The sequence below is a fragment of the Peromyscus leucopus genome, chromosome 18 (genome assembly GCF_004664715.2).
Source record: "Peromyscus leucopus breed LL Stock chromosome 18, UCI_PerLeu_2.1, whole genome shotgun sequence".
Classification (NCBI taxonomy): Eukaryota; Metazoa; Chordata; class Mammalia; order Rodentia; family Cricetidae; genus Peromyscus; species Peromyscus leucopus.
Window position 1 is genome coordinate 22,618,077 of NC_051078.1, and position 26,766 is coordinate 22,644,842.

At 36.2% G+C, this 26,766-nt stretch overlaps 1 protein-coding gene across 1 annotated transcript in view; it reads left to right on the top strand.

The window, feature by feature from the left end:
- The window catches only part of Ptprq (protein tyrosine phosphatase receptor type Q), a 188,215-nt gene that overhangs the window by 94,129 nt on the left and 67,320 nt on the right, over positions 1-26,766 (top strand). Inside the window, exon 26 of the mRNA XM_028873029.2 lies at positions 8,516-8,839. Within this exon, the coding sequence (XP_028728862.1) occupies positions 8,516-8,839 (324 nt within the window). The remainder of the gene's footprint in view (positions 1-8,515; positions 8,840-26,766) is intronic.

Genomic DNA, 26,766 nt, shown 5'->3' on the forward strand with positions numbered 1-26,766 from the left:
TCTATTGTATGAATAAGCCACATTTTATTTCTCTCCAGTATTTGATAGCTATTTGAGTTGTTTTAACTTTTTTACTATTAGCAACACACTGCTGTAAACCTTCATGTACATGTTTCATAGGTGCACATTTTCAGTAGTTTGAGGATATATTCCTAAGGGTAGAATTGTTGAGTAACAGAGTAACAATGTTTTGCATTTTGACCAACCACCAAACTGTTTTGCCAAAGTGGCACACCATTTTACTATCTCACCAAATCCTTGTTTTTAAGGCTCTGATTTTTGTACAAAAGCATTCAATCATTCTGTCAGACCAAACCAGGAAAAGTAAGCTATAGTTCAGAGTTGTTCTATTCCATTTACTATGCAAAGCCATTCTTGGCGTTTGCAACTCTCAGCCCTTTTGAGTATTCTTGCAGTGTTCACCTTTTCCTCCACCACTTTTTTTTCTTCTTTTTTTCTGGTTTATTTCTATCTATTACAAATGTATAAAAATCCTCCATCAACGCTGCTGATAGCAGCAGAACATTGAGAAATATACCTTTGGTTTGCCTCAGAAAAGGAACACATATTGCACTGTAAAGTTTATAAAATTGGCGCAAAACATTGTGATAATGTTACAATACCAGTTTTAAGAGTTCAGTGACTAATGGGGAGCCGATGGGATACATGCAGAACTGTGAAAGCGATCTCACTTAGCCAGCTGTACACGTAGACTGTAAATCTACATTCAGATCATTTCTGAACTAAGACTATCATCTCAGTTTATCTGTTGAGGTCAACCAGGAAACCCTAGAATATATCTTGATTTTTGCAAAAAAAAAAAAAAACAAAATGGGGGAGGGGTTTCTTCAGCATTTCAGTCCACGAGTAACAGTATCCTAACAGGCAAAGTGTTCTCTCACTGTCAACATAGAATGAACTGCTGCTGGAGGTCAACTTGGGCTTTAATTTGCATTAGCACTTACATGCATAGTAGTCCAAGTTGTTGACCTCATGACTTTTAAAAGTAACTCTAAAAAAGTAAAATGGCCCTTCTTGGAAGACTAAAGAGAGACATCCAGCCACAGTTGTAAAAAGTCTCATCAAAACAATATACCCTTTTATGAATTACGCCTCAATTAAAAAAAAAAAAGTAGCCCCAAATAAGAAGCAGCTCTGAAAAAGAAAATATAACTTAAGATATTTGAAAAAAACAAGGTGAATACAGGTTCAAAAGTAATTAAGATACATTTTCTTAAGGCTATCTAGAATTAGGCTTTAAAGAATTCTACCATTTCAAGTTTACCACTAGTTACTAGATACCTATTTACAAACAAGATGTTCACCTTTTTTGTTCCTTTATCAAGAGAAAAATCTACCTTCAGACTATGAGGGTGGTGATGGGGAGGGACTAGAAAACAAGATTCAAACAATCCCATGCAAATATCACATTTTTCAAATGGAAGAACTCCAAACTGCACTAGAAGTTCCAATCACTAAGACACTTTCCATTGAAATGATTTAAGTACAACTACATGGCACCAAGGTTTAGGCCTAATATAGGCCTGACAACCAAGTCCTTGTTTTCTGGAAGAAAGGCCTCAAAAGTCCCACTCAATTCCACATAACAATACTTCAAAGATCAATTAGGTTTTCCTTTCCTTAATATTTTTGTTTTTGACTTCTAATCTTAAAGACTAGATTAAAACTTAGCTCATTTCCCAGTAGGCATTGCTTCCCTTTGCTCTATGAAAGAGTCCACCAAGACCTCTTCCTCAAAACCATCTAGCCCCCAGCCTCCAGCCTGTGCTTGTGATGCATCTTTCTCAACATCCTGAAAAGGTAATGTAGGTAAAATATGCTCATAAACATTAAAGCTAGTTGTTAGAAAGACGTAACTAGCTTTATAATTTAAGTTTTAAAGCATAAATACTTGCAGCTTAATCTGCACTGACAATGATTTTCGAAGCCTAGAATTCAACATTTACAAATTCTCATTCACACACACAAAACACACTATTATCACACAACTTGTGTCTTGAGAGAATCTTCTGCTTTTTAAATCTTTGGCCTCCCAGTCAATCCCAAGTTCAACCAACTTTTCTGAGTTCTGGTAGTTACCTGGACCACTGAGGCATTGCCACAAGACTTCTTCTCTTTTGAAACATCCTTTTTCTCTAGATATTAGGATAGCTACACCAGCTTGTTTCTTCTGTGGTGTATGTTGGTGTGGGATTATCTATTGCCTGAGTTTTCATGGATGTGTTTAGCTTCTTTGGGTTGAATTTTCCCTTCTAGTGATTTCTGTAGGGCTGGGTTTGTAGACAGGTATTGATTAAATCTGGTTTTATCCTGGAATATTTTGTTTACTCCGCCTATGGTGATTAAGAGTTTTGCTGGGTATAATAGTCTGGGTTGGCATCCGTGGTCTCTTAGTGTCTGCATGAGATTTGTCCATGATCTTCTAGCTTTCATAGTCTCTATTGAGTAGTCTGGTGTTATTCTGATGGGTTTACCTTTATATGTTACTTGGTCTTTTTCCTTTGCGGCTCTTAATATTTTTTCTTTGTTCTGTGTGTTTATTGTTTTGATTATTATGTGGCGAGGGGACTTTTTTTTGGATCCAGCCAATTCGGTGTTCTGTAAGCTTCTTGTATCTTCATAGGTATTTCTTTCTTTAGGTTAGGAAAGTTTTCTTCTATGATTTTGTTGAATATATTTTCTGTGCCTTTGAGTTGGTATTCTTCTCCTTCTTCTATCCCTATTATTCTTAGGTTTGGTCTTTTCATGGTGTCCCAAATTTCCTGGACGTTTTGTGTTACAACTTTTTTGTCTTTAGTGTTTTCTTTAACTGACGAATCTATTTTCTCTATCGTGTCTTCAGTGTCAGAGATTCTCTGTTCCATCTCTTGCAATCGGTTGGTTATGCTTGTTTCTGTAGTTCCTGTTCGTTTTGTCAGGATTTCTATTTCCAGCATTCCCTCAGCATGTGTTTTCTTTATTGTCTCAAATTCATTTTTCAGATCTTGGAATGTTTCTTTCATCTGTTTAATTGCTTTTTCTTGGCTTGATTTGATTTCTTCCCATTTTTTGTTCGTTTTTTCTTCCATTTCTTTAAGGGAGTTTTTTTATTTCCTCTTTAATGGAGTTTTTCATTTCCTCTTTAAGGGAAGTTTTTATTTCCTCTTTAAGAGAGTTTTTCATTTCCTCTTTAAGGAAAGTTTTTATTTCCTCTTTAAGGTAGTTTTTCATTTCCTCTTTAAGGAAAGTTTTTATTTCCTCATTGAGGGAATGTTTTATTTCTTCTTTAAGGGCCTCTATCATCTTTTTAAAGTCATTTTTAGGGTTGATCTCTTCTGTTTCTTCTGTCGTGGTATGTTTAGGTCTTGCAGGTGTAGAATCACTAGGTTCTGATGTTGCCATATAGGTCTTTATGTTGTTGCCTGTATTTTTGCACTGGCATCTACTCATCTTTTCCTCTGTGCGGTGCAGGTGGTGTCTGTGTCTGAGAGTGCCTCTCTTGTTCTAATTTTTAGTCTTGGTTTAGTAGGGGTTCTTGGTTAAATTGGTGCTATTGGGCTGTTTCTTCAGGGACAGCTGATTTCAGTCGGTGAATTATATACTTATGATTCTGGTGATCTGGTTTGGTGACTGGGTAGCACCTTCTTCTGTGTTCCCAGGTCACGTTTTGTTCATTTGTCAACTCCTCAGCTGATCTTGTTTCTTCAGACTTCAAACTGTAGGCATCTGAATCCTCTCCCAGATGGGTTTCAGCTGAGTGGGGTAGTCTCACCAACACCTCCAAGTTGTTGGGTTTCACAGGATCAGCAGTTGGGCCCTGGGTTGTCCCCAGACGGAGTGTCCAAACTCGCCCTGGTTCCGACCCACGGAGATAGCCTCTTCCCCAGGTGTTGGGGCCAGGGGCATCCCCGTTCCAAGCTGTGTCCGTCCCTCTCCGTCCCCGGGCCTGTCCACCTCTGTGGCCCGCTGCCACAGGCCTACCTGCGTCCACTTGTCTCCGCCGCTGGGCCTGTATGTCCCTGTCAGCTGCCGCTGTGTCTTTCCACCTCTGCGGGCGGCCAACGAGCCTGTATGTCTCTGCTGGCTGCCGCCGCGGGCCTACCTACCTCTGCTTGTCACTGCTGCTGGGCCCATCCACCTCTGTGAACTGCCACCAGGCCTGTATGTCTCTGCTGGCTGCCACTGGGCCTGTATGTCCCTGTCGGCCGCTGCCACCGGGCCCTTCCACCTCCGCGGGTCGCCGACCTGCGTCCACCTGTCTCCGCTGCGTGGCCTGTCTACCTCTGTGGGCCGCCGCTGAGCCTGAATGTCTCTGTCGGCCGCCGCCGCCGGTCCCGTCCACCTCCGTCTGCTTATCTCTGCCTCAGGGCCTGTCCACCTCTGTGGGCCACCGCTGGGCCTGAATGTCTCCGCCAGCTACCGCCGGGCCTAAATGTCCCTGTCGGCCGCTGCCGCCGGACCCGTCTACCTCTGCGGGCCGCTGCCACAGGCCTACCTGCGTCTGCTTGTCTCTGCCATCTTGAATCTCTCCTCTATTTAATATTTTATTGGTATGGGTACAGAGGCAATTCTTTTCTAGATCTTTTTTTAACTTTTGAGATTATAATATAATTCCATCATTTCTCACTTCTAAAAACTTTGAAACTTGCTCCAAACCCTTCCATATACTTTTTCTTGCTCTTTGTCAAATTCATGGCCTCTTTTCTTCTCACTAATTACTGCTTACATGCATATATGTATACTTATATACATATATGTTAATAAATGTATCCTTCTCAGTATGTAAAATGCTACTCACGTGTATGTTTTCAGGGCTGACCACTTGGTATTAGATAACCAGTTGGTGTACTCTTCCCTGGACAAAACTATTTCTCCTACATTCAGCATTCCTCAGTTACTTGCAGACCTTGGTATAGGGCTGAGATCTCATGGACTTCTCCCTGTCTATTTTCTAGATCTTTTATACAGAATATTAGAGTAAAAGTGTAAGGGAAATAGATAGAACTCCTTTAGATTATATTTTTAATGCAGACTTGAATAATTATGGTACACTAGACATCAGTTCGGAATAATAAAATCTGTAGAAACTAATAGAGTTCTTTCTGAGTTAATTATAAAGACCTGTTTGAGATTTGTGACTTTCACTTTGTTCTGAGTTTGTATCAAATGCTGCAGAAGTAGTGACTGATCATTTGTTGTTGTTGTTGTTTTCGAGACAGGGTTTCTCTGTGTAGTTTTGGTGCCTTTCCTGGATCTCACTCTGTAGACCAGGCTGGCCTTGAACTCACAGAGATCCGCCTGGCTCTGGCTCCTGAGTGCTGGGATTAAAGGCATGCACCACCACCACCCGGCATAACTCATCATTTTATAGATGAAAATGATACTAGATTCCCAATGCTGTATAACAAACTATCACAAAAGGGTGGCTTACAACAATGCAAATAATTAATTTCTAATGCTGTAACCAGAAATCCAGGTATTCTATGTAACCAGAAATCCAGGTATTCTATGTAACCAGAAATCCAGGTATCTACTTTTTCACATGGAATTCAAATTCCTCTTCTAAGTTCACAGAGTTGTGGCAGAAAGCAGTTACTGAAAGGCCCCAATTACCTGTTTCTTGGTTGGTTCCTGATGAGGATCTGTTCTCAGATTTGAGAGTTGACTTATGTGGTTTAATCTCCATGTTCCTTTTTATCAAGCGCAGGAATAGAGGTGCTTTGTTTTAATGTTGCTGTTAAAACAGTAAATCTAGCTCTTCAAGTCTCTTCTTCCCTCTTCTGTAACAGCCAAATAAATTGCTCGACTTTTAAAGAACTCATGGTCAAGTCCAATGGCTATCCTTTGATTTTAAATTTATGGGTTTGAACTCTTAATTATAGTAACAGTGTTACTTCATTTCTATCCCTGGGTCAATGTTTGGTAAAACAAGAAGATGCTGGATGTACAAACAAACTTGCAGACACCTTTATGCATAAGGAGAGAAGTTGACCAAGATCATTGTCTCTCCACTTCCTTCAACTTCTCAGAGTCAATGATTTTGCCATTCATTTTTCTGTCTTATGGATTTAACCAGCAATGGCAGAGATAAAAATCAGATCTCACTCTTCTGCTAGCGTCTTACTTCTTTCCTTGACAAATAAGGATTCTGTGAATTTTCCTTTTTCCTGTTGAATAATTAGACGACTACACTTGTTAAAACGCCCTCCCGAGCCTCTCCATGTCACACTTTGGTAGCTTTTCATTGTAACACAAGCTATTTGTAAGTCCCTCACAGAAAGTCCCCAAGTCATTGTGCAATTCTTCTCTTTGTTGTTGTTAGAACTAGATCAAACTTGACTTTTAGCATCTCCACCATTACCACCTGAGAAATTCTGTCCCGCATGCTGACTCTTCTCTGAAAACTTCTCCTGACTCCCTAAGACATTTATACTTATCTGCTTTATGTAAGAAGGTTTTAAGATATGTTCTACGTTCAGGTGACCTCAGTTAAAAATGAGTCAGTGAAATATTTGAATAAGCCATGCAATTGCTAAGTTTTTAGCTAAATCTAAAACTGCTTCTTCTATATTTCCTCAGAACGTTTTTATCTGATTGCTTTTCTTTATAATATGTAAAGATAAAACATATTGTGTTATAAGTAGCATGTCAAATGTTTTATTGAGTATACATTATTTTTAAAGTAATATCCTTATGCAATAAAATTTGATGTTAAACATTATTAAAGTGATCAGCAGAAGCATATTCTGTGTCTTTAAATAATGTAATAATGGTTTTCCAATAATGTATGCCTTCTATTATCTGTAGTTTGATGCCAATATATAGATAATCAGTCTATAAATAATTTAGTAAAAAATTAAGAACCAAATCAAAAGGTTTTTATTAGCTCTCAGTAGCACAAATGTCATGAGTAATTAAAAATTTTAAGACATGAAGCCTACCTATCTTTCCACAGAACTCCAGACTTACATATATGCCTACCATTTCTATTTCCTTTTGGGTATCTGAGAGGCATTTTAGAGTTACCATACTGAAAATAAAAGTCGGTTCTTTCTCCCGAATCTTACTCCTTCCACAGAGCTCCTATCTTTTGATTTATTCTTATCGTTCAGTTTGCTCAGTACCAAGGTCTAGGCACATTCATTTCTCCTTGCCTTTCTCACACCTTCCAAGTTACACAGGAGTTAATCCTGTCTTCTCTCCTTCAAGGCATATTTGAGATCGGAAAGCTTCTGTGTGCATGTATGTATGTGTGCTGCATATGTCCCTTGTGTGTATGGAGACCAGGAGAGGGAACCAGCTCTCCAGGAACTGGAGTCAAGGAAGGTGGTAAGCAAATCTGTGAGTGCTGGGAAGAGAACTAGAGTCTTCTCAGGGAACAAAACTGTATTTTAACCACAGAGCCATCTCTCCATTCCCCACCTTATTTGTATTTTTAATTGTACATATTCTCCTTCAATATAAATTTCACTGAGCAAAGAACTATGTCTAGGTTTGTTTACTATATTTTTGGTACCTACAATATTATCCATACTCATAAATTATCTTTACATATTTATCAAATATTTTACTAATTTGATGTATTTAGGAATGAGTGAGTTTTCTGAACATGTATTAACTTTAATTTTCATCTGAATATTAGCATAATTTTCATGAATCATGCAATTTTCAAAGGTCATAATCATTCTTTTTTTCTATATCATCTTAGCAAAGGGTATTGAAGGTATGCATGAGCACTCATGGTCATCAACAGTTCCAATCCTGCTTAGCCGATTGATCTTTCATATTTCTAATTATAATATGCTTTTATTACTTTTCCAATAAATTGCCTTTAAAATCATGGGCTTTAGTGTATACTGATTCAGTGGATACTGATTCCCCAATAGTGGGCTCTGAGTCTGATTAATGGTTCCTAGATAGAAAATTAAAGTGTTGTAGGGCTCCTACTAAGAGCACACTGTTGTGACAATATATTGTTACTTTAATCTGTACAGTAATGCTAGTGTGTTGGGTGATATTACAGAAAGTGTCAATTTCCATTATACACAATATAAATGACATTATAGTTAATTACATGAATTCATTAAGTAAGCTTGTTTATTTACAACAGTTTTTAATCAAAACTTCCAATATAAATAATGTGCCTTTTGCTTTCTAGATACTTAAATAAATAAACAAAATCTTCCTTAGGAACAGAACATTAAAAATTCAGGCTATCTCTAGGGAAGCTCAGAGGATGATGTAAGCCTATGATTATCTTTGAATTAGTAAATTTTTCTATGCAAATCCAGAGTGCTTTTCTACAACCATTTCAGAGAGGGTTGTACAGTAAAGCTATAAGTGAAAAATAAACCAAAATGTTTTTCCCTGACCCTTTTGAAATGATGGCCCCCAAAGAATCAACATGAAATTCTGCTCATTAAAATGTGAAGAAAATGATGTGAGTGCTATTGTCACATGACTGATCTCCACAGGCTGCATTATAATGTTTGTAATTTTTCTCTTTAATTTTTAGTTCCCAGTGTTCCCACAAATATAGCTCTTTCTAATGTTCAGTCAACTAGTGCAACACTAACATGGATAAAACCTGATAGTATCCTTGGATACTTCCAAAATTACAAGATAACCACTCAACTGCGCGCTCAGAAGTGCAGAGGATGGGATTCTGAGGAATGTGTTGAACATCAAAAAGTTCAATTCGTCTATGAAGCAAACTTAACAGAAGAAACGGTATATGGATTAAAGAAATATAGATGGTATAGATTCCAAGTGGCTGCCAGCACCAATGCTGGGTATGGCAACGCTTCTAATTGGATTTCTGCACAAACTCTGCCTGGCCGTAAGTACTGCCATGACTTATTTATTCATACCGCTTTCTGTTATGTTATGTCTGTGTTAATAATTTCTACTTATTCCATTGTGTACAAAATCACCAGATGTGAAAATAAATCATTATGCAAACCAATTTATGCAACAACATATTTGTTTTTAATTTAAACAGAAATGAATGTAAAATTAAATTCCAGTGATTGTTAGAGCTTTTTATATAACCCTAGAACCTGTGTTAACATCTAGAGTCTTATATTACAACAAGGAATTATGGGAAGACTCTCTGTGGAATACCATTAAGCCATATTGATTAGTCATATGCTGCTCTGGAGTGGTGCCTACACTTTCACTTCAAATATATTGGTTTTGGGGATTTTAAGTGGAATTCTCAATTTTTTTTATTGACTTCAGACCCACACAAACATACATAACATGCACACTGTAAATATGATGACCCTAATAGATGTGAGTTTCTGGGAAAATAATGTAAATTATCTGATACTCACCTGAAGATAGAAGAAAAGTAATATAAAGAAGCATAATCTCTCACAATAATATCTACAGTTTAGCACTTTTATATTAAGGAAGAAGTCATAAAAATTTTTTTCTGGAAATCATTGAGTATAGATAGATAAAGATTGCTCTTGAACTTAAGTTTCATATTTTAAAATAACTGGCCATCCCATTTACTTAAAAAAACATTAATACCCATGATTGAGTAAATCAATTTCTATTATTTATTCTGAGTCTTGTCCTCATAGAAGTGTGAGGATTTCCATGAAATGTAAATGACTTACAAGTCAAATTTTAAATGCCTCATTTACGGAGATGTTCTCTGAAAAGCTGTTTTGGGCCCAGTCCTACTTCTTCAGAGTCAACATGAGTGCTCATACCAGCACTACTCAATGTAAAAAGCCCTCCTTCTTAGTTACTTTATACACAGCAACAAAATACCTGACCAAAGTGATTTAAGAAAAAAGGGACTCAAGCATATCGTTCCCCAGAGATTCAAAGCCCATAAGTGGGGAAGGTATGGTGACTAGCTTGCTGGAGCAAGAACTGGAAGTAGACCAGGCTATAAACCCTCAGGACCCACCCTTCAGTGAGGTACTTCCTCCTGAAAGCCTCTTTTCACTAAAGGTCCCACAATCTTCCCAAAAAAGTCCAGTAGCTGGTCATGAAATATTCAAACATGAACTGGTCAGGAACATTTTATATTAAAAGACAACACTCTTTAAATACGGAGTTTATATTGTTCCTCTCTTGATCAAGCCTCTTATTGAGGGATTCTTTTCAAATTAAAATTAAATTTTCCTGAGTTTGTTCTTATTAGCCAACAGACAGACAGGCAAAGACTGACAGACAAGCAAAGACTGATAGTCAGACAGGCAAGCAGAAAGACAGACAGACAGACACACACACACACACACACACACACACACACACACGATTTTTAGTGACAAATGGATTCTGTTGTAGGTCTTTATAGCAAATATAATAAACTTTTGTCTAGAGCATTTGTTTGGTTTCCTGAATGTATCTTTTGTTACAGTTCCCTGGAATGCCTGGCATCATTTTTATCATAGTGATTAACAAATGTTGTTTAGTGTAATTCTACACTTGATATAGAACCTCCAAAACTCAAGCTTTCAACACACTGCTTATCTCAGTCCTTTTCTTTTATACTTCGGCTTTTCTGGAAGACTTTCCCCTGGATTTTTTTGTTTGTTTTCCTGACCTTCCTATCAGTCCTTTCTTAGTCTCACTTGCAAATTTTTCTTGCTCAGTTTTACTAATTCTAAATGTTGGAATACCCAGAAATCCAGACTTGCCTTTTTCTTTAATATTACAGAGCACCTAGGAGATCTTACATTAGTAGCTTTCTTCTGTCCTATAGCTTTAAGTCTACTTACATATTGATTATGCTCAGATCTCTACTTATAGTCCTAAATGCTTCCAAGAACTGCGGATCAGTGTATTTTTACGACTGATAGCATTAGGCAGGAATGTCTGATAAACCTCTCGAAATAAGTACAATCTAAACACCAAATCTCCCCATATTTGTCCTTTGTTATCTTCATAGATACTATTATTGATTTGCTTGCAGAAAATGAAAATCCAGATAGTGTTCCTTTCCTCTTCCATCTGTTCAGGATTAATTTAACCAAGTGAGCTATCTTGAGTGGCTACTTAAACTTGAGACTGACTTTTTAATACTAAAATAGCTGACTTGTAACCACTTTGCCTTACCTTTAGCTCCCGTTTGTGCTATGATAGTTTTACTGCTAAAAATCCCTATTTTGTTTTGTTTCTGGATAAAATGTTATACCTTGTCTTTCTTATCATGAACAGAAGAAAATATTTATATAACCATCTATTTAATGATTCATGTTTAGAATTATTCACAACTAAATCTAAAATAGCCATGTAGTTATTTTTCAGAATTTTTTTATTATTTAAAATTTTCATTTTACATGCTAACTCCTGTTCCCCCTCCCCCTTCTCTCATCTCCCCACACCTCCCCCTTAACCTGCCCCCATCACCTCCTCATAGGTCGTAAGGCTTCCCTTGGGTAGCCAACACAGGCTGGCATACTACTTTGGGGCTGGACCAAGTTTTTATAGCACTACCTTCAATTGAATAAATAATTACCTAGTTATTTTAAAACTGTCTGTTGATTGTTACTGTTACCTTGTTAGCTGGGATAATTTCTGATAAAAGTAGATACTCCATAGGCATCTCTCAAACAAATGAAAGTTGACTGAATAATCTATAGTTGATAAGGGAGAAGGAATTGTTGTCCAATGTAGGTGATAGTTAAGATGCCAGTGCTAAAACAGAGAGAGAGGGGGGGGAGGGGGAGGGGGAGGGGGAGAGATAAATGTGGGAACAAATTAGATTCAGTTTTGGATTAGTTGATGAGAATAGTTATTTTAAATGGATTATTTAAGAAGACATTGCTATTCTTTTTTAATTTTTTGATAATTTTGTATACAAGTACTATATTTACATCATTTCTAGTCCTCCTTCTTCTTCCTTCAATCACTGCAGTATTTTTCCTTTCAAATCCATGATCTCCTCTTCCATAATTACTGAATTATTTTTACACACACACACACACACACACACACACACATCACTGGTTCCATTTACTGTTGCTCTTAGGTATCTGTTGATTTGGGGTTGCCCACTTGGGATTAGGTAACCTATCAGGATGCTCATCTCTGGAGAAAACTGATTCTCTCTCTCAGCAGCTGCTGATTGCCTATAGCTCTTCATTTAGAGGTGACACCTTGTAAAATTTCCCTATCTTTGCTGGCAAGCCAACTGGTTGCCATTATGAAAATCTTGCTTAGACAACCACATTCTGAGGTTTTATTAATGCAGCTTCCCTATCATGTCTTTTTTTCAGGTGATATATTTATTTATTAATTATCCTACATCCATTTATTAATCACTCAAAAGAGTTTGTGTCATTTCATCTTTATGAGTATGTTTCCATATTTCTCAGCACATCAGTTAGTCAATCAACAAATCATTGAAAAGTTTATCATCCTTTGCCACCCACAGCACATCACTATACACTCGCAATTAGCTTTATTGTATATTCTACATGAAAATTTATTTTTAACCAATGCCAACCCCATGACTCTTCTTCAGTTACAGGGAGAAAAGCATGTTACAATTTCCCATTTTAATACATTCAGAGTTAATTTGGTTTTACTAGTGTAGACGCTAAAGTTCTTCCAATATTTTTATCTCCAAGTTAATACAATTAACCTGTAAAAGAAGTCTCGATGCCCAGATTTACTTAGCAGATTCTCCAAAGAACTGGTATAGAGGATTCCTTTACTCTCCAACCTGTAACTGTGTAGATCACTTAAGAAAATTGTGTGTGGAAAAGATATCCAACCTGACTGCCCTATCATGTCTTTAAGACACTATCTCGTATAAGGCATCCTGGTCCTGCAGTTCTTAGAACCTTCTGACCCCTCTTCCATGGTGTTTCCTGACCCTTAGGGACAGGGTTGAATTATACATTTAACCAAGTGGGTTTGGGCACCCCTTGCTCAACTGTTCTTTGCATTTTGGCCAGTTGTGAATGTCTGCAATAATCACCATCTGAGGCAAAAAGAAACTTCTTGGATGAGAGAAGAAGTATAGCAACTATGGGTATGATGATAAGTACTACTTATCAGACTACTGTTAGAAATTCTTTTTGTTTAGGAAAATGACAATAGTAGCTTCTCATCTCAGGTCTATGACCTCTGCAGTCACAGTAAAACTGAAAGCATAAAGAAATAGACACGTAAAGATGAAATCATTGGCAAAGCTCTGACCTAAGGTGCTTCAACTGATAGGAGTAGTAGCAAAATGACAAACTAAATTTTGATAGAAAGTAGAACATTCAACGTAACGAAGAAATTTTATAGCCTGGGAAACTGTATGTTATTGGAAAGAGTATCACATGGAATAAAGTGGGTGGATCTAAGACAGTTGAATGATAGGAACAATGGAAAAGGAGCAGAGAATGTGTTATCTAAAGGCCATGTTTCCTCTGGTCCATCTATTAGGTCCTCTGATGTTTGGTAGGGAATAGCAAGGTTAGATATTTTTAAGTGAACACATTGACTTTTTAACTTGCAGTTAATTTTTTTTTTACCTTTTTAGAGCTTTATTGTGGGGGAGAGGGGAGAGAGAGAGAGAGAGAGAGAGAGAGAGAGAGAGAGAGAGAGAGAGAGAGAGAGAGAGAGAAAAGGGGGGAGGGAGAGAGGTTAATTTTTAAAAATTAAAAAATATGTTCGGTTGTGTATCCCAAACACATTACATGTGGCCTGTTCATTTGCAACTTTGGGTTAGAATATGCCTGTTTCTCAGTGTCTTCTATGTAAGGTTCCATCCTGCAGCCTGTGAGCGGCTTGCTCATGAAGTGCCTGCCTCTACCCCCTCACTGTATTGGGAAGCAAACTCTCCAAGTGCATGAACTCTTGCAGAGACACTTAAGGCTACTAGAGATTTGTTTAATTAGCATAAAAGCATATCATATCAATTCAGAATCTGGCAAATAAAGCAAGAAAGTTGGATTCTTAGCAGTCCATGTGCTTGGGCTTCTAGCTGAATACTATTCCATACCCCACTTTTTGACACTTCTTACCCATTGTTAAGACTTTATTACCATATTAAGTTTGCAGAAACAAATGAAAAAATTTACATTCATTTTGAGATTGGTCGGTCAAGATGTATGGGTATTTTCAACCCCTCCAGGTGTGGAAAAGAAATAACTATGCTAATCCTAGTAACTGTAAATGAAAATAGTTACATAGTGATTAGGACAATATATGTATGTATATCTTATTATATATGTATATCATATATTATTAAATTATATATTATTACATAATGTATAATATACATATTATGCATACAATAAACATATATTATCCTATTCACTATGCAACTATTTTCTTTTTTTATTACTATTATAATTGGAAAAATAAAACAGTTGCATAGTGAATATGTGTATATATGCAAAAATATATACATATTCACTATGCAACTATATTATTTTCAGTTATAATGTAATAATATATAATATACATATAATAAGATACACATACATATATATGATATAGAAAACAAAAAGGTACTACATGTATTATATATTTAACATATATGTACCTTTGCTACATGTGTCATATATATGTGAAATAATATTTTAAAAGAAAAAACATTAGTCCAGTCAAGTATTAAAAATCTTAAAGAGTAGTTATATTTTAAGTAGTCAATTAAATCAAGACTTCGGATATATAACTTTTTGTAAATAATCATTTACATAAAGTTATAGATGTGTATGTGTGCATATTTTAGCTTTGTGAAAATACATTATGTTTTTAGCATTCATAAATTTTATAGCCCTTAAAATGAGAAGTCTTTTGTGCATAGGTCTAATAAATTTATTATTTACTTGTCTTTTATTCTAAGGAATATGGCAACTTGATATAAGAGAATAAACATTTTCCAATGATATGTATATTTTAATTTCTGAGTTACATATATGTACAATAGAGTACAATTTCATTAATTTTATGAAGCCAAGGAGAATCTGATTTTATTTTATATAAAAGACTAAAATAAACTACACATATCATTACATATATATGTATAATTAACAGATGAACAGATGTATACATGTACTACATATATGCTTGTGTGGTGAAATAACGTTTAAAATAAAAAGGAATTAGAGGTGAATATGTGGTACACACCTTTAATCCCAGCACTTGGGAAGCAGAGGCAGGTGGACCTCTGTGAGATCAAGGCCAGCCTTGTCTACATAGTGAATTCCAGGACAACCAGAGTTTCATAGTGAGACCTTGTTTCAAAAAAAACCAGAGAACACAAACAAACAATAAAAAGGAATTAAAATGACTGAACAAAAATCTCTTTAAAAGCAGTTAAGTTTTCAGCACTTAAACAATGTTATTTAAGTTTCTTCATATCAAAAATTAGTAAAAATTTTATAAAAACAGATAATCCAGATTAAAAATAATTAATATTTTATATTATTACCTACAATTAGAAAATGGTGTGCTGTTTCATGATATAACTTAAGACAAAATATTTAATCTTGTAACAGAATTAGATGAACCAGAAGTAACAATATAAAATCAATGTTTCATATAAGTGTGTGCTTGCTCTAACTGTGGCAAGTTGTAGCTACGCATTTATTAATACAACATCTTACCAACACTTGGAGGTTTTAAAAAAAGTGATAATGCTTGATGATTAATCTGAAATTAAACCATTCAGAATTTAAATAACAAAAAATGTCAAAGTATGAATCACAAGGGTAAAGGCTTGTGTGCAGCATAAGAAAATGTTATTATTGTATCTCCCTGGGCTCATAAAGAAGAGCAACAGGACGGATCCTCTCAGGAATCGACTTAGGATGCAAGCTGAGAGCTAAATTGTCTTACTCTGACTGTGAATCTGCAAATATAAGCCAGAATGAACAGAGGAAATAACACCAAGCCAATTCAAGATAATGCTTCTTTCTCTCTTGTCCTGTGATCTCCATAATTGAAGCAAACATTTTCTCCTTAAGTCATTTCTGTAGTAACCACATCTCTATTTCATTCTGTGTGTATGTAGACACAAAGCACGAAATTACAAGGCAGAGATATTTAACTTAAAACATCAACTTGCTTATTATTATATCTACCCATTTTTTTTCCTGATTATCCATACCCTCAAGTTGACTTGTGTGGTGGGAGAGTATAGCATCAAAATCTGTTAAATCTTTGTGTTGTACAACAGGCATGTGTAATATTAAGAAAATACACAACATTGAAGAAGTGTTGGTGTGAATTAGTGTGGAATGAAACGGGAATCTGATAATGTGCGTCTCCTATAGACCACCAGGACAGAGCGACTGTAAGAAAGGAAAATTCCTGGGATAGAGCTTAGGTTGTGAAAACCACAGGATACCATACTCATGAGGAATTTTAACTACCCAAACATCTGTTGGGTTAAAAAAATTCAACAAAACATGCCTCATCAAAGAATTTTCTAAGGAATGTCACTTTACAAACTAACAAAGAAGAAAAGGCAAGCAGAGGGCTGAGTATACACACCTTAATGTGTTTTTAAAAAAATGTGAATGCATTGCCGTACTTTTCTTAATTTAAGTTGTAAAATATGCTTACAAGCAATGTTAGAGCAACACAAATAGAGAGACGCAATGCCAAAGTGATGTTAGCCATAAATTGGAACACTGAATCCAGGACACAAACAAAAAAATGCACTGACTGGGTAGAAGTACACTGTTAGAATAGTTCTATCCTGCTGTCATGAGGGGGAAATGTTACAATTCATTCTATAAATGAAATTAGTCCAACGCTGTTGAAAGTTGTCTATATTAGCTACCTAGGACTCTCAAATCTGTCCTTTAAAAATGGGTCTCCTTTAGACCTGTATATTGGTGTTACTGGTCTAACCATTTTAGATTTTCAAAGATTCAATTACCAGCCCCCTCTGCACCCTGACCAGTCTTTTCCTCCTTTTTTCTTTCCTGGTTCAATGTATTAAACACCTGACTATCTAGTTGTTGAATGTAGCTACTGAGAAATCATTCTGAGTTCTTATTTTTGGTGATTGTCACTACTCATAAGTCATTATCTGAGGCCAATGGACTTTCATGTTTAAATCTTTCTTGTCTTTGTATTTATTTTTCTTTAGTGAGGTCTGCAAGAGTATTCTTCATATTCATCTTCTAGATTAGTACAAAAGATACTTGAATGTCTGTCCTGTTTCCTAATTTTTACCATACCACTTCTATGATGAAAACTTTTTGGTGCTTTTGTTTGCCTATGTGGAATTTCAGTAATTTTTCATACTACCATTTATGCCTTTACGCTCCTGGATTTCTGCTGTTCTTAGCGTTCTTCTCATCCTCTTTTTAAGGCCAGCTACCTTTTCTTTCCAAATTATATTTTTGAAAAAGTCTCCAAGACATTTTCTTTCTGGTTTGTGGCTCCCAAAAATGTGTTTCTAAAATATTAAACAAATTACATCCTAATTTATATTTTTCTCTGATGGGACTTTGAGTGCCTTAAAAACAGAAATAATCAGGTAACCATTACTTATGGTTATTCGTCCATCCCTCATGTATTTGTACCTATAATATACTATAGACATTGAAGAAAGCCATGTGACTTAGTGAACAAACATTTCAAATTCAAATCTATGTTTCAAATTAGTTGATTTAAATTTTCTTTAATTGTCCTCTGAATCTTGTCCTTCAAATATTTGTATAGGTGTTGTTAAAAGTAAAATTCATCCAGTGAGTTACTGTCCACATAGGATGGATTTATCTCCTTTTTATTTTAAGACATGGTCTACTTAATGTTTTTAAGAGTTTGGGATTTTCTTTTTATTAATCAGCATAAGTCTGAATTTTTGTACAGGAAATAATATGTACATAATATTTCTGTCAGGATCTCAAACAGTGAAGAAATAACTTTCTAAAATGAATCTAAACATTAACAATAATTGATACCCTTTAGAATGATTGAAGAATTCAAAGTTCATAAACAACTTGCTAAAATAATGAAGTATAATAAATGTACATAGTAAAGGAAGATTACTCACACAGGAAAAAAAGGGGAAGCACAGTGTTGATACCTAGGGTGCGGCCACACAAGTAAAAGACAGTTGGGTAAAGGAATCTTCAGAGATGGATACTAAGCAAATAACATTTCACGATATCACTTAATAATTAGTGTCAAATGAGCTTTTCCAAATTATTAAACAAATGTCCCAGAATTCAATACAAACAACAGGATATGCAAGAAGAGTCCTAGTGAGGGCCCAGTATCAATAGGGTAATGGAAGCCAGAGGCGCTGAACGAGACCAATGACTCATTGCAATAAACACTTAAAAGTAAAGATGCGTAGACTAAAATATACACTGTGTGGCTCACTGTGTCACACTACAGCTTCCACAAAGAGATTTTAATCTCTCTTTTAAATTTAATTTAATTTAATTTTTTTGGTGGGGGAGGAGGTTGCAAGGGCAGAGGGTGGATACAAAGGAATGATGGGGAGATGAATGAGACTGGGATGCATGATGTGAAATCCACAAAGAATCAATAAAAAGTTAAAAATATTTTTATTGAAATTACATTAACGTAAGCAAAAGGACTGCTTTGCAACAAATATAATAAATTAAAGCAAAAGAAATTATAAAAGTTATCACTGTATTTAAAAAAAAACATTTTAGAGCCCACTCTTTAGAGTAGGAAGGAAACAATAACCTCTATCCTATTTATTCCTCAACTCTAGTTTGTTTCAGAATTAAAACAGTCCCCCTCCTTTCTCAGCAGCAACTTTAAATCTCATTTTTAGTTGGATTTGCTTTCATTCTACAGAGAATAGTCTTTCATTTGGTTCAGAAAGATCTGTGAAGGAGGATTAGCGCAGTGGGAGTTTGGGTCTATAACTTTACCTCACCAGCATTAGTTACCAAAACAGCAAAAATTCAGCTGTTTCTTTATTTTCTAAGATATAATAAAAACCCATAGTTGACTATGGAAAACTCTAAATAAAAACAAACATGATTGCTGTAATGTCAGGTCTCAGGTATGTTTTTGTTATTGAAAATGTTTTTATTTACTATTTTCATAAAATATATCTTGATGATATTCTTTCTTCTTTCCCAGTGCTGACCAGATCCTCCCTCTCTACCTCCTTACCCACATAGTTTCATGCTCTCTTTCTCTCTCTCTCACAAAGAATAAAAATCAAAAACCAGAACAAGCAAGCAAATAAAAAAAGAGTAAAGCAAAACAAAAGCCACACAAAAGACATGGACTCTATTTTGTATTGGCCAAGTTCTTTTGGGAATAGGACCTGCCCTGAAGTACAGTTGGTATACCAGTGATATGATACTCCATTGATGAAAACTGATTTTCCTTTTTCTAACAGTTGCAGATTGTAAATAGCTTCTTGATTAGGGGTGTGACTTTGTATACACTTCCCATTTTCCTTGTTGGTAGTTTTTTTTTATCTGGTTTGAACTTATGCAAGTCTTGTGCATGCTGTCACAGATTCTGTGAGTTCACACATGCACCAACACTGGTGTGTCTGGATGGAACAGTTTTCTGAGGGTCATCTGTGACCTCTGCCTCTTACAATATTTTGGGCTCATCTTTCATACAGAACCCTGAGTTTTGAGGGGAGGAGTTTGATAAATGATATCCCATTTAGGAACAATGCTTCAAAGTCTATCACATTCTGTACATTGTCCACTTATGGGTCTCTGTCACTTTCTGTCTACTCCAAGAAGAAGCTCTTCTGATGGGAATTGAGTGATGTATTGTTCTAAAGATGTAACATTATGCTATCAAGTGGCATTTTCTTGCTGTGGTCCTTTAATGGAATAACATTAGTAGATTTTCCTTTAGGACCCCAGACCTATGTTGTCTGAGGTTCTTTGCCACCTTAGCATGTGAGGTATGGGTTTCATATTATGTCATGGGCCTTAAATACAATCAAGACATGGTTGGCTACTTCCATAACATTTGTGCCACCGTAGCATCAGTGTTTCTTATAGGCTGGTCTCAGCTGTAGGTTTCAGGGTTTCTAGCTGGGTGATACTGATAACTACTTTTCTCAGGCTAGGTAACTAAATTGAAAGCTATGGGTTCCATTGTTCAGAACAGTGATCGAAACAGCAATCTTAATGCATGGTCATGTCATGGACTCACACAGTCCTAGAGACTGCACACCTGTACAGTCATGTACTTTGTTGGTCTGTGGCCTTGAACCTGCACTCTCACACCCTAGCAGGACTTGGAAAATTCTCCTCTGAGTGCTGTAAAATGACTAGCAGACCGAGCATGGCTGGGCTGCGTATACATGAAATTTCAGCATTTGAGAAGTGGAGGTGAGAGATAATGAGTTTGAGGTCATTCTGGTCTCCACACTGACTTCAAAAGCAACCTACAGTAAACAGACATTTTCTTGAAAGGAAACAGGGTGGGAAGTCAGCACAGTAACAGTATAGACATTACCAAGAGTGGAATAGTGACAAGTACTATTACAAAGAGCATCTGCCAAGATAATATTGACAAGAAATATCAGCAAGGTTATAAAATTAATCTACTAAAATACATTTCAATATACTGTCAGAAAAGGGTTCTTACAGAGTCTTAATGTTTTCAGAATATAAACAAAAATTCTTTTAAAATCTCATATGTATAAACAAATTGTATGCCTTTTTCTAATATACTAGAAATGAAAGTTACATGAAATTACAAAAATATCTCTGTGTGATATAGTAGTTCTAACTAATTGGTCTAAGAAAGATCTGGATATATTTATCCACATTTTTAGCAAGTAATCCAAGCGTCTCCAATTATAAATGAATGAGATGGGGCTTTCTGTAACACACATACCCTCAAAGTATACCTTTGAGGTTTTTTTAATCTATTGCTTTTTAATTTTCTTTAATGATACCCAAATGATAATAACACCTAAATTATGCCATATAACAAATGAGCAAGAGAGCAAAACAGCCATGTTTATTTTGGCCCTCATGTTCTATTCTGCTTCTAGTCTTGAGTGATTTTTTATTAATTACATGTCTCTCTCTCTCTCTCTCTCTTTATCGAGACAGGGTTTCTCTGTGTAGCTTTGCACCTTTCCTGGAACTCACTTGGTAGCCCAGGCTGGCCTCGAACTCACAAAGATCCGCCTGCCTCTGCCTCCCGAATGCTGGGATTAAAGGCGTGCGCCACCACCGCCCGGCAATTACACGTCTCTTTCCAAGACAAACTGGGGTTGGGTACATTTCCTTATGCTTTTATGGAACACGATGACCTATTATGTTCTAGAAACTTTGGAGACTGGAAGAAGCCATGGTAGTAGTGAAGTTATTCCACAGTTTATCCATCACCAAGATGACATAGTAGGCCAGTCTGTGGAGTGACTGTTCTCAGAACCATGTGTCCCCAGGTTGATTACTAGCTCCCAAACTCCTATACAGCTATCCTCCCAGCCATCACAGAGTCAGGAAACGGCTAATCTCTCCCCATCTCTACCACTGCTACTACATTTCCAAAGGTAGTTGACATTAGAAAGCAATGCTACTTACGTATGGACAATAAATAACTGTCCTAGGTGCATATTAATTGATTGCGCCTTTCCCCAGGGTTCAATTGATTCAGTGTATGGCATAGTTGGTAGCTATTTTTTCTTTTGACTATTGAGTTATTATGACTTATGATAATACAGATGCTGCTGGCCTAAAGTCACTATTTTGCAAAGTAATTTTGTAAATATGATACAATTCTAGAAAAAAATATATTGTTCTAAATCAAGTACAATATTGGAATGTTTTAATTCTTATCTGGCAATGCGAGTGTTATAATGGAATTTGTATTTCTTTCATTGCATTTCTTTAGTAAACTGGTCTGAAATGATAACAGATAACGCCTTTAAGAATTAAATGAAATAACTATATGGTAAAGTCTAATAATGTGAGCATCCATTAATCATTTTCCATACTTAGTATATGGTGTAATTTGACAAATTCTTAGGTTTTCAGTGCCTGCTCTTTGTGGTGCTATACATTGTTGTGAGTAACTGTAGAGCAAAATTGAGGTTTATAAAATGATAGGAAATATTTTATATACTAACAGTGTTATCTTATTCCAGCCAAGGAAACCACAGGTCTTGAGGGAAAAACAATCTGATATCCCATTCATGGGACCACTGGACAGAAGCATGCACTGCGATGCTCTTACTGTATAGAAACATGGCAAATCTAACGCTGTGTTTCTTTGGGGGCCTGTAATGCTTCAGGTCCTTTACATACAAAGACATCTACACCCCAACTAAATTTTCTCTAGTCTTTAGAGATACCTGAAACATAAAGCTAATTCTTCCAGGTCCCGTGTCAAAGTCAGCCCACAATCCTAGAGGTGATTGATACCTTTGCAAAAGAGAAGCTATAGAACCCTTCACTTAGTGATGATGGTTGTTAGGAATCTTGTGGTCCAGCATGTCAGATTCTGAACTACCATAACCTGACCAGGAGGCATTTGTAAACAAAGTTTAAACTGAACTTGAATGAAAATAGACATAAAGAACATTTTAATTACAATTCATAGAGCTCGAGATTTTTGACCTTGTGAACTGCTGTCACTTTTTATTTTTATTTAATATGTATACTTTTAGGAAATTCACCCATAGAATGATACCATTAAAACAACTATTAAGTACTTACTGTAATGGTTTCAACATTAATTTATAGCGATATGTAGAAGGCAACACTCTGAATAAGTCCTTGAGTGTGACACTCCTGATAGTTTAATATCAGGCACACCAAAAGACATTGGTTACTAAAGTCGTTCAGGCTTAGGGGGCAGTCAAACTTTTCTAGGGACTAGGCAAAATGATGGTCTATCCAGACTCACCTTTCAGCTAACACACTTAGCACGGAGACACAGATGGATGGGAAAGATGACCCTGACCCACATAAGACCCACATTCCTGTGCAAGGATAGAAGCATGAAAATCAGGAAATGATGGTTATTAGTTGCAGAAAATGCATTATTGTGAAAACCAGGGGGAAAGTGCTCATGAGAGGAAGTGATTGGATTATGGGGAATGAGAGAATAAGGGATAGATCATGCCTACTGAGTAAATTGCCGTGATTTATAAGAGAGAGGGTATAGTGATATCTTGGCCCATTAGTGACTAGATTCATTTCACAAACAATCCTAAATCAGAATGTGACAGTTTATGGGGAGACAAACAATGTCTCCCAAAGATGCTTAAAACTTACTGAGCTTTCAAACTGGTATAGTTTGAGCTCTTCATAGCTTTGCCTCTCTTAGCTTCCTTTATTTAGTATTTAGCTAAATATTTTTTGTATTTTCTTTTTATGAGTCTATAATAATAGATTACCTTACACTGTAGCAAAGGAAGAAAATAATGCTGGTGTACTTTGTTAGACATTTTTGGAATTTTAATAAATTCCACACAAGAGTTACCTAGAAGCCTTTGAGATATTTAAGTGTTTACATAATTTGAAAGATGATAAAATAATTAAATGCATGTTTATAAAGGATGATCTTTTGATATTTTAAATATTTCTTTTAAATTTACTATGAATTAAATAATTATTTTTCATTTCTTCAGATAGAATACATATTGTTTTTTATATAAATACTATGCTCATATATTTGCTATATATATTTATTTGTATTTCATGGTTTCAATTTAGGAGTTCTAAGTTTTCATAGCTCTAGTTGATGAAATTTGAAATTTTTCACAGAAGTGGTTGACACAGGTTACTTTTGTGTAAAGCAGGCAATTTTATCATTAAAATTTACTGAAAATGCCAATGTAGTTTAGAGTGATTATTTCTTAAAAGAAAGAAAACTATGAAAGAAGAACAAGTTCAGAGAGCTCAAGAAATGACATTTTTGCATAGATCAGCAAGGGGCTGGATAGCTTACTTAAAAAAATATTTGATCAGTGTGTGGAACATAAAATATTTAGTTGCATGGGTGAGTAGACCTGTCATGAGTGGTTTCTAAATGTCATGTTTCTCTCTGCTCTGCTTGGGGTAGCTTGCACTCCCTGATGGGGGCTTTGATTGCTTGCACTGAAGGAACACTTGCAGGATTGACATTTTACAGTGAGAGATAAAGAGTCAAAGCAGGGCATTTTGCTTCTTTCTGAGCTCCTATACAGATGCACTCGCAAATCCTTCCTGGGAGAGAGATCTGGATATGCCCTGAGCTGAGACTTAAAAGATGCATGCTGGAGACCAAGAAGATGTTGACATATTCTCTTGAAAATATTTCCAAAACCAAGCTACCATCACTACAGAAACAAAAGTCAAATCACCACCCTTACTAAGTCAGGACAATTCTCAATAATTGTTCATGATGTCAGGGCACTAGCAAGAAGAAGAACTTGCCTGGTGGGGCACCTGTCTTAAAGTGCAATCCAAGCAGCTCTGAGCTTGGTCATTTCATAGAGAAGAATCAGCTAGGTTCAAGAGATTTTTTTTTCTCCTTTGATCTATTTGATTCATGGGGTAAGTAGGGCATGAAGGCTCCTCCCTTCATAAGTGTGATTAAGGTTCCTGTAAAAGTGACCTCATAGAGCATTCGGCTAGCTTGCCCTTCTGCTTTCTAGCATGTAAGGACAGAACACTTCAAGTATGAAGTAGGCATCAGGAGCCTTAATCTACAGTGGCCTCTTCCACTTCATGATAATAATCTATGATATTTAGATTTTTATTTATTTAATTTTTTTTTTGCTCAGGAGATTCTAAAAAGATGCTAGCACTAGCCTTGAAGACATGGGATCTTCACGTCCTCACTTCCTCTCTCATGCTCACTAAATGTATAAGCAGGATTCATTTTTTCATTTCAGTGCTATTATTAAAGCATATCTATATATTACATGAACTAACTTTGCCACCCAAATTCCACACTATGCTCCATGCTGCTATCTCTGAGACTAGATAACTAATAAAGAGTATGTATTTATTTACTTATAATAATCTAGAGGATGGGAAGTGAAAGATAACACCAGAATATTTGGTCATCTGGGAGGTTTGCAATCTCTGGGGAGGACACATGCTTTATCTTTGCAAGATAGAAGGCTGAAGGGCAAATTAACTGAATGCTCTGTGAAGCTTCTTGTATATGGTCCTTAAGCCTACTCCTTATATGAGGAGCTCCCATGACCTCATCATCTCTAAAGGCGATGCTCCTTTATGCCATCCCTTTGACTATAATGTTTCAACACCCAAGTTTTAGAGAGGCACACACCAAGTATAGCAACGTCATAAATACCTATTTGATATTGAAATGAACTTGGGTCTTTACAGGGAATGTTACTCACTTGTACTACATGCCCCAGCCTTATTGAAGACGTCTCAACATATAACAGATTTCCTGAAATTTTAAGTCATTTTTGCAGAGGCTGTGAAATCCAACATCATGGCACCAGTTAATTTTATCGGCTGTTAATAGTGGCTTGAGTTAATTCATATCAATGCATTTACGTGTTCCTCAGCTACTTGAGTTTCTTCCTAAATGCTGAACAAACACCTCTTTTCTCAGTTGTTCCATCCTATTATTTACAGAATGAACTTCACATTCTTCAGTGTAGAGATCAAGTGCTCCATGACTAGGTTCCAAAGTTATTCTTCGGGGATTTTTCCTGACATTTAATGCCATTGTTCCTGCTATTTTATTCCTGTGATATCTACATTTCCTGAATTTAGAAACTCTGGATCTTTCTGGTACTGTGTGACTCTCTGTCAGCCTGGGAGACCTTAGGAGCTCATTTCCAGAGTAATTTATCTGTAACCTTTGCAGCGAGATCCTAAGCAGCAACATTTTGCTGTTTTGATGTGCAGGAATGGAGAAGAATATTAAATCGTATTTAATGTGTTGGCTAGTTTCCTGTCAGCTTGACACAGGCTGAAGTCATCTGGGAGGAGGGAACTTTAACTAAAAAATGCCTCCTTAAATTCTAGCTGTAGCTGGGCGGTGGTGGCACACGCCTTTAATCCCAGCACTCGGGAGGCAGAGGTAGGCAGATCTCTGAGTTTGAGGCCAGCCTGGTCTAGAAAGTGAGTTCCAGGAAAGGCGCAAAACTACACAGAGAAACCCTGTCTCGGAAAAAAAAAAAATTCTAGCTGTAGGACATTTTCTTAATTTGTGATTGATGAAGGGGAGCCCATTGTGGGTGGTACCATCCCAGGGCTGGTGGTCCTGGATTCTTTATGAAAGCAGGCTGAGCAATCCATGAGGAGAAAGTGAAGAAGCTGTATCCCTTCATGACTCTACATCAGCACCCTTCTAATTCTAGTTGCCTCACAAACTGAAAACAAACACAACTTTCGATAAATTTCCAAAATTGTAGTGGATCATGAATATGACTGGTGTATCTAATAAAGATCAGAATTACTGCATAACTGTATCTTACTCTACCTCTCAACAAAAGCATAAAAACAACCCAGTTTGCAATCACATGGTGATATTTTAAACAATGCCAGCATTTTATGCTTGTTCCCATCTTCAACTATGATTTTTGCCTCTTTCAGTAATCAAATATTTCTGAAAGAGTTGTGTTAAGACAGTTGTGCCAAGTTATTTACTTTAAAATAAAATATTTATTTATACAAATGATGTAATTATGCTTTTTTAAACACATTATGTCAAATTTAAATATCATGCCTTATGATTTTAATTATTTTATGTGAAAGTCATTTATGTATAGTAACTAGCTTTTACAAATCTGGTCTTGTGATTAACCTTTACCATGTTTGTGACCTGTAAATGAATGTAGAATTCATTGTGACTATCCATTTTCTATAGTCTTTCCTTTTATACTGTAGCAAG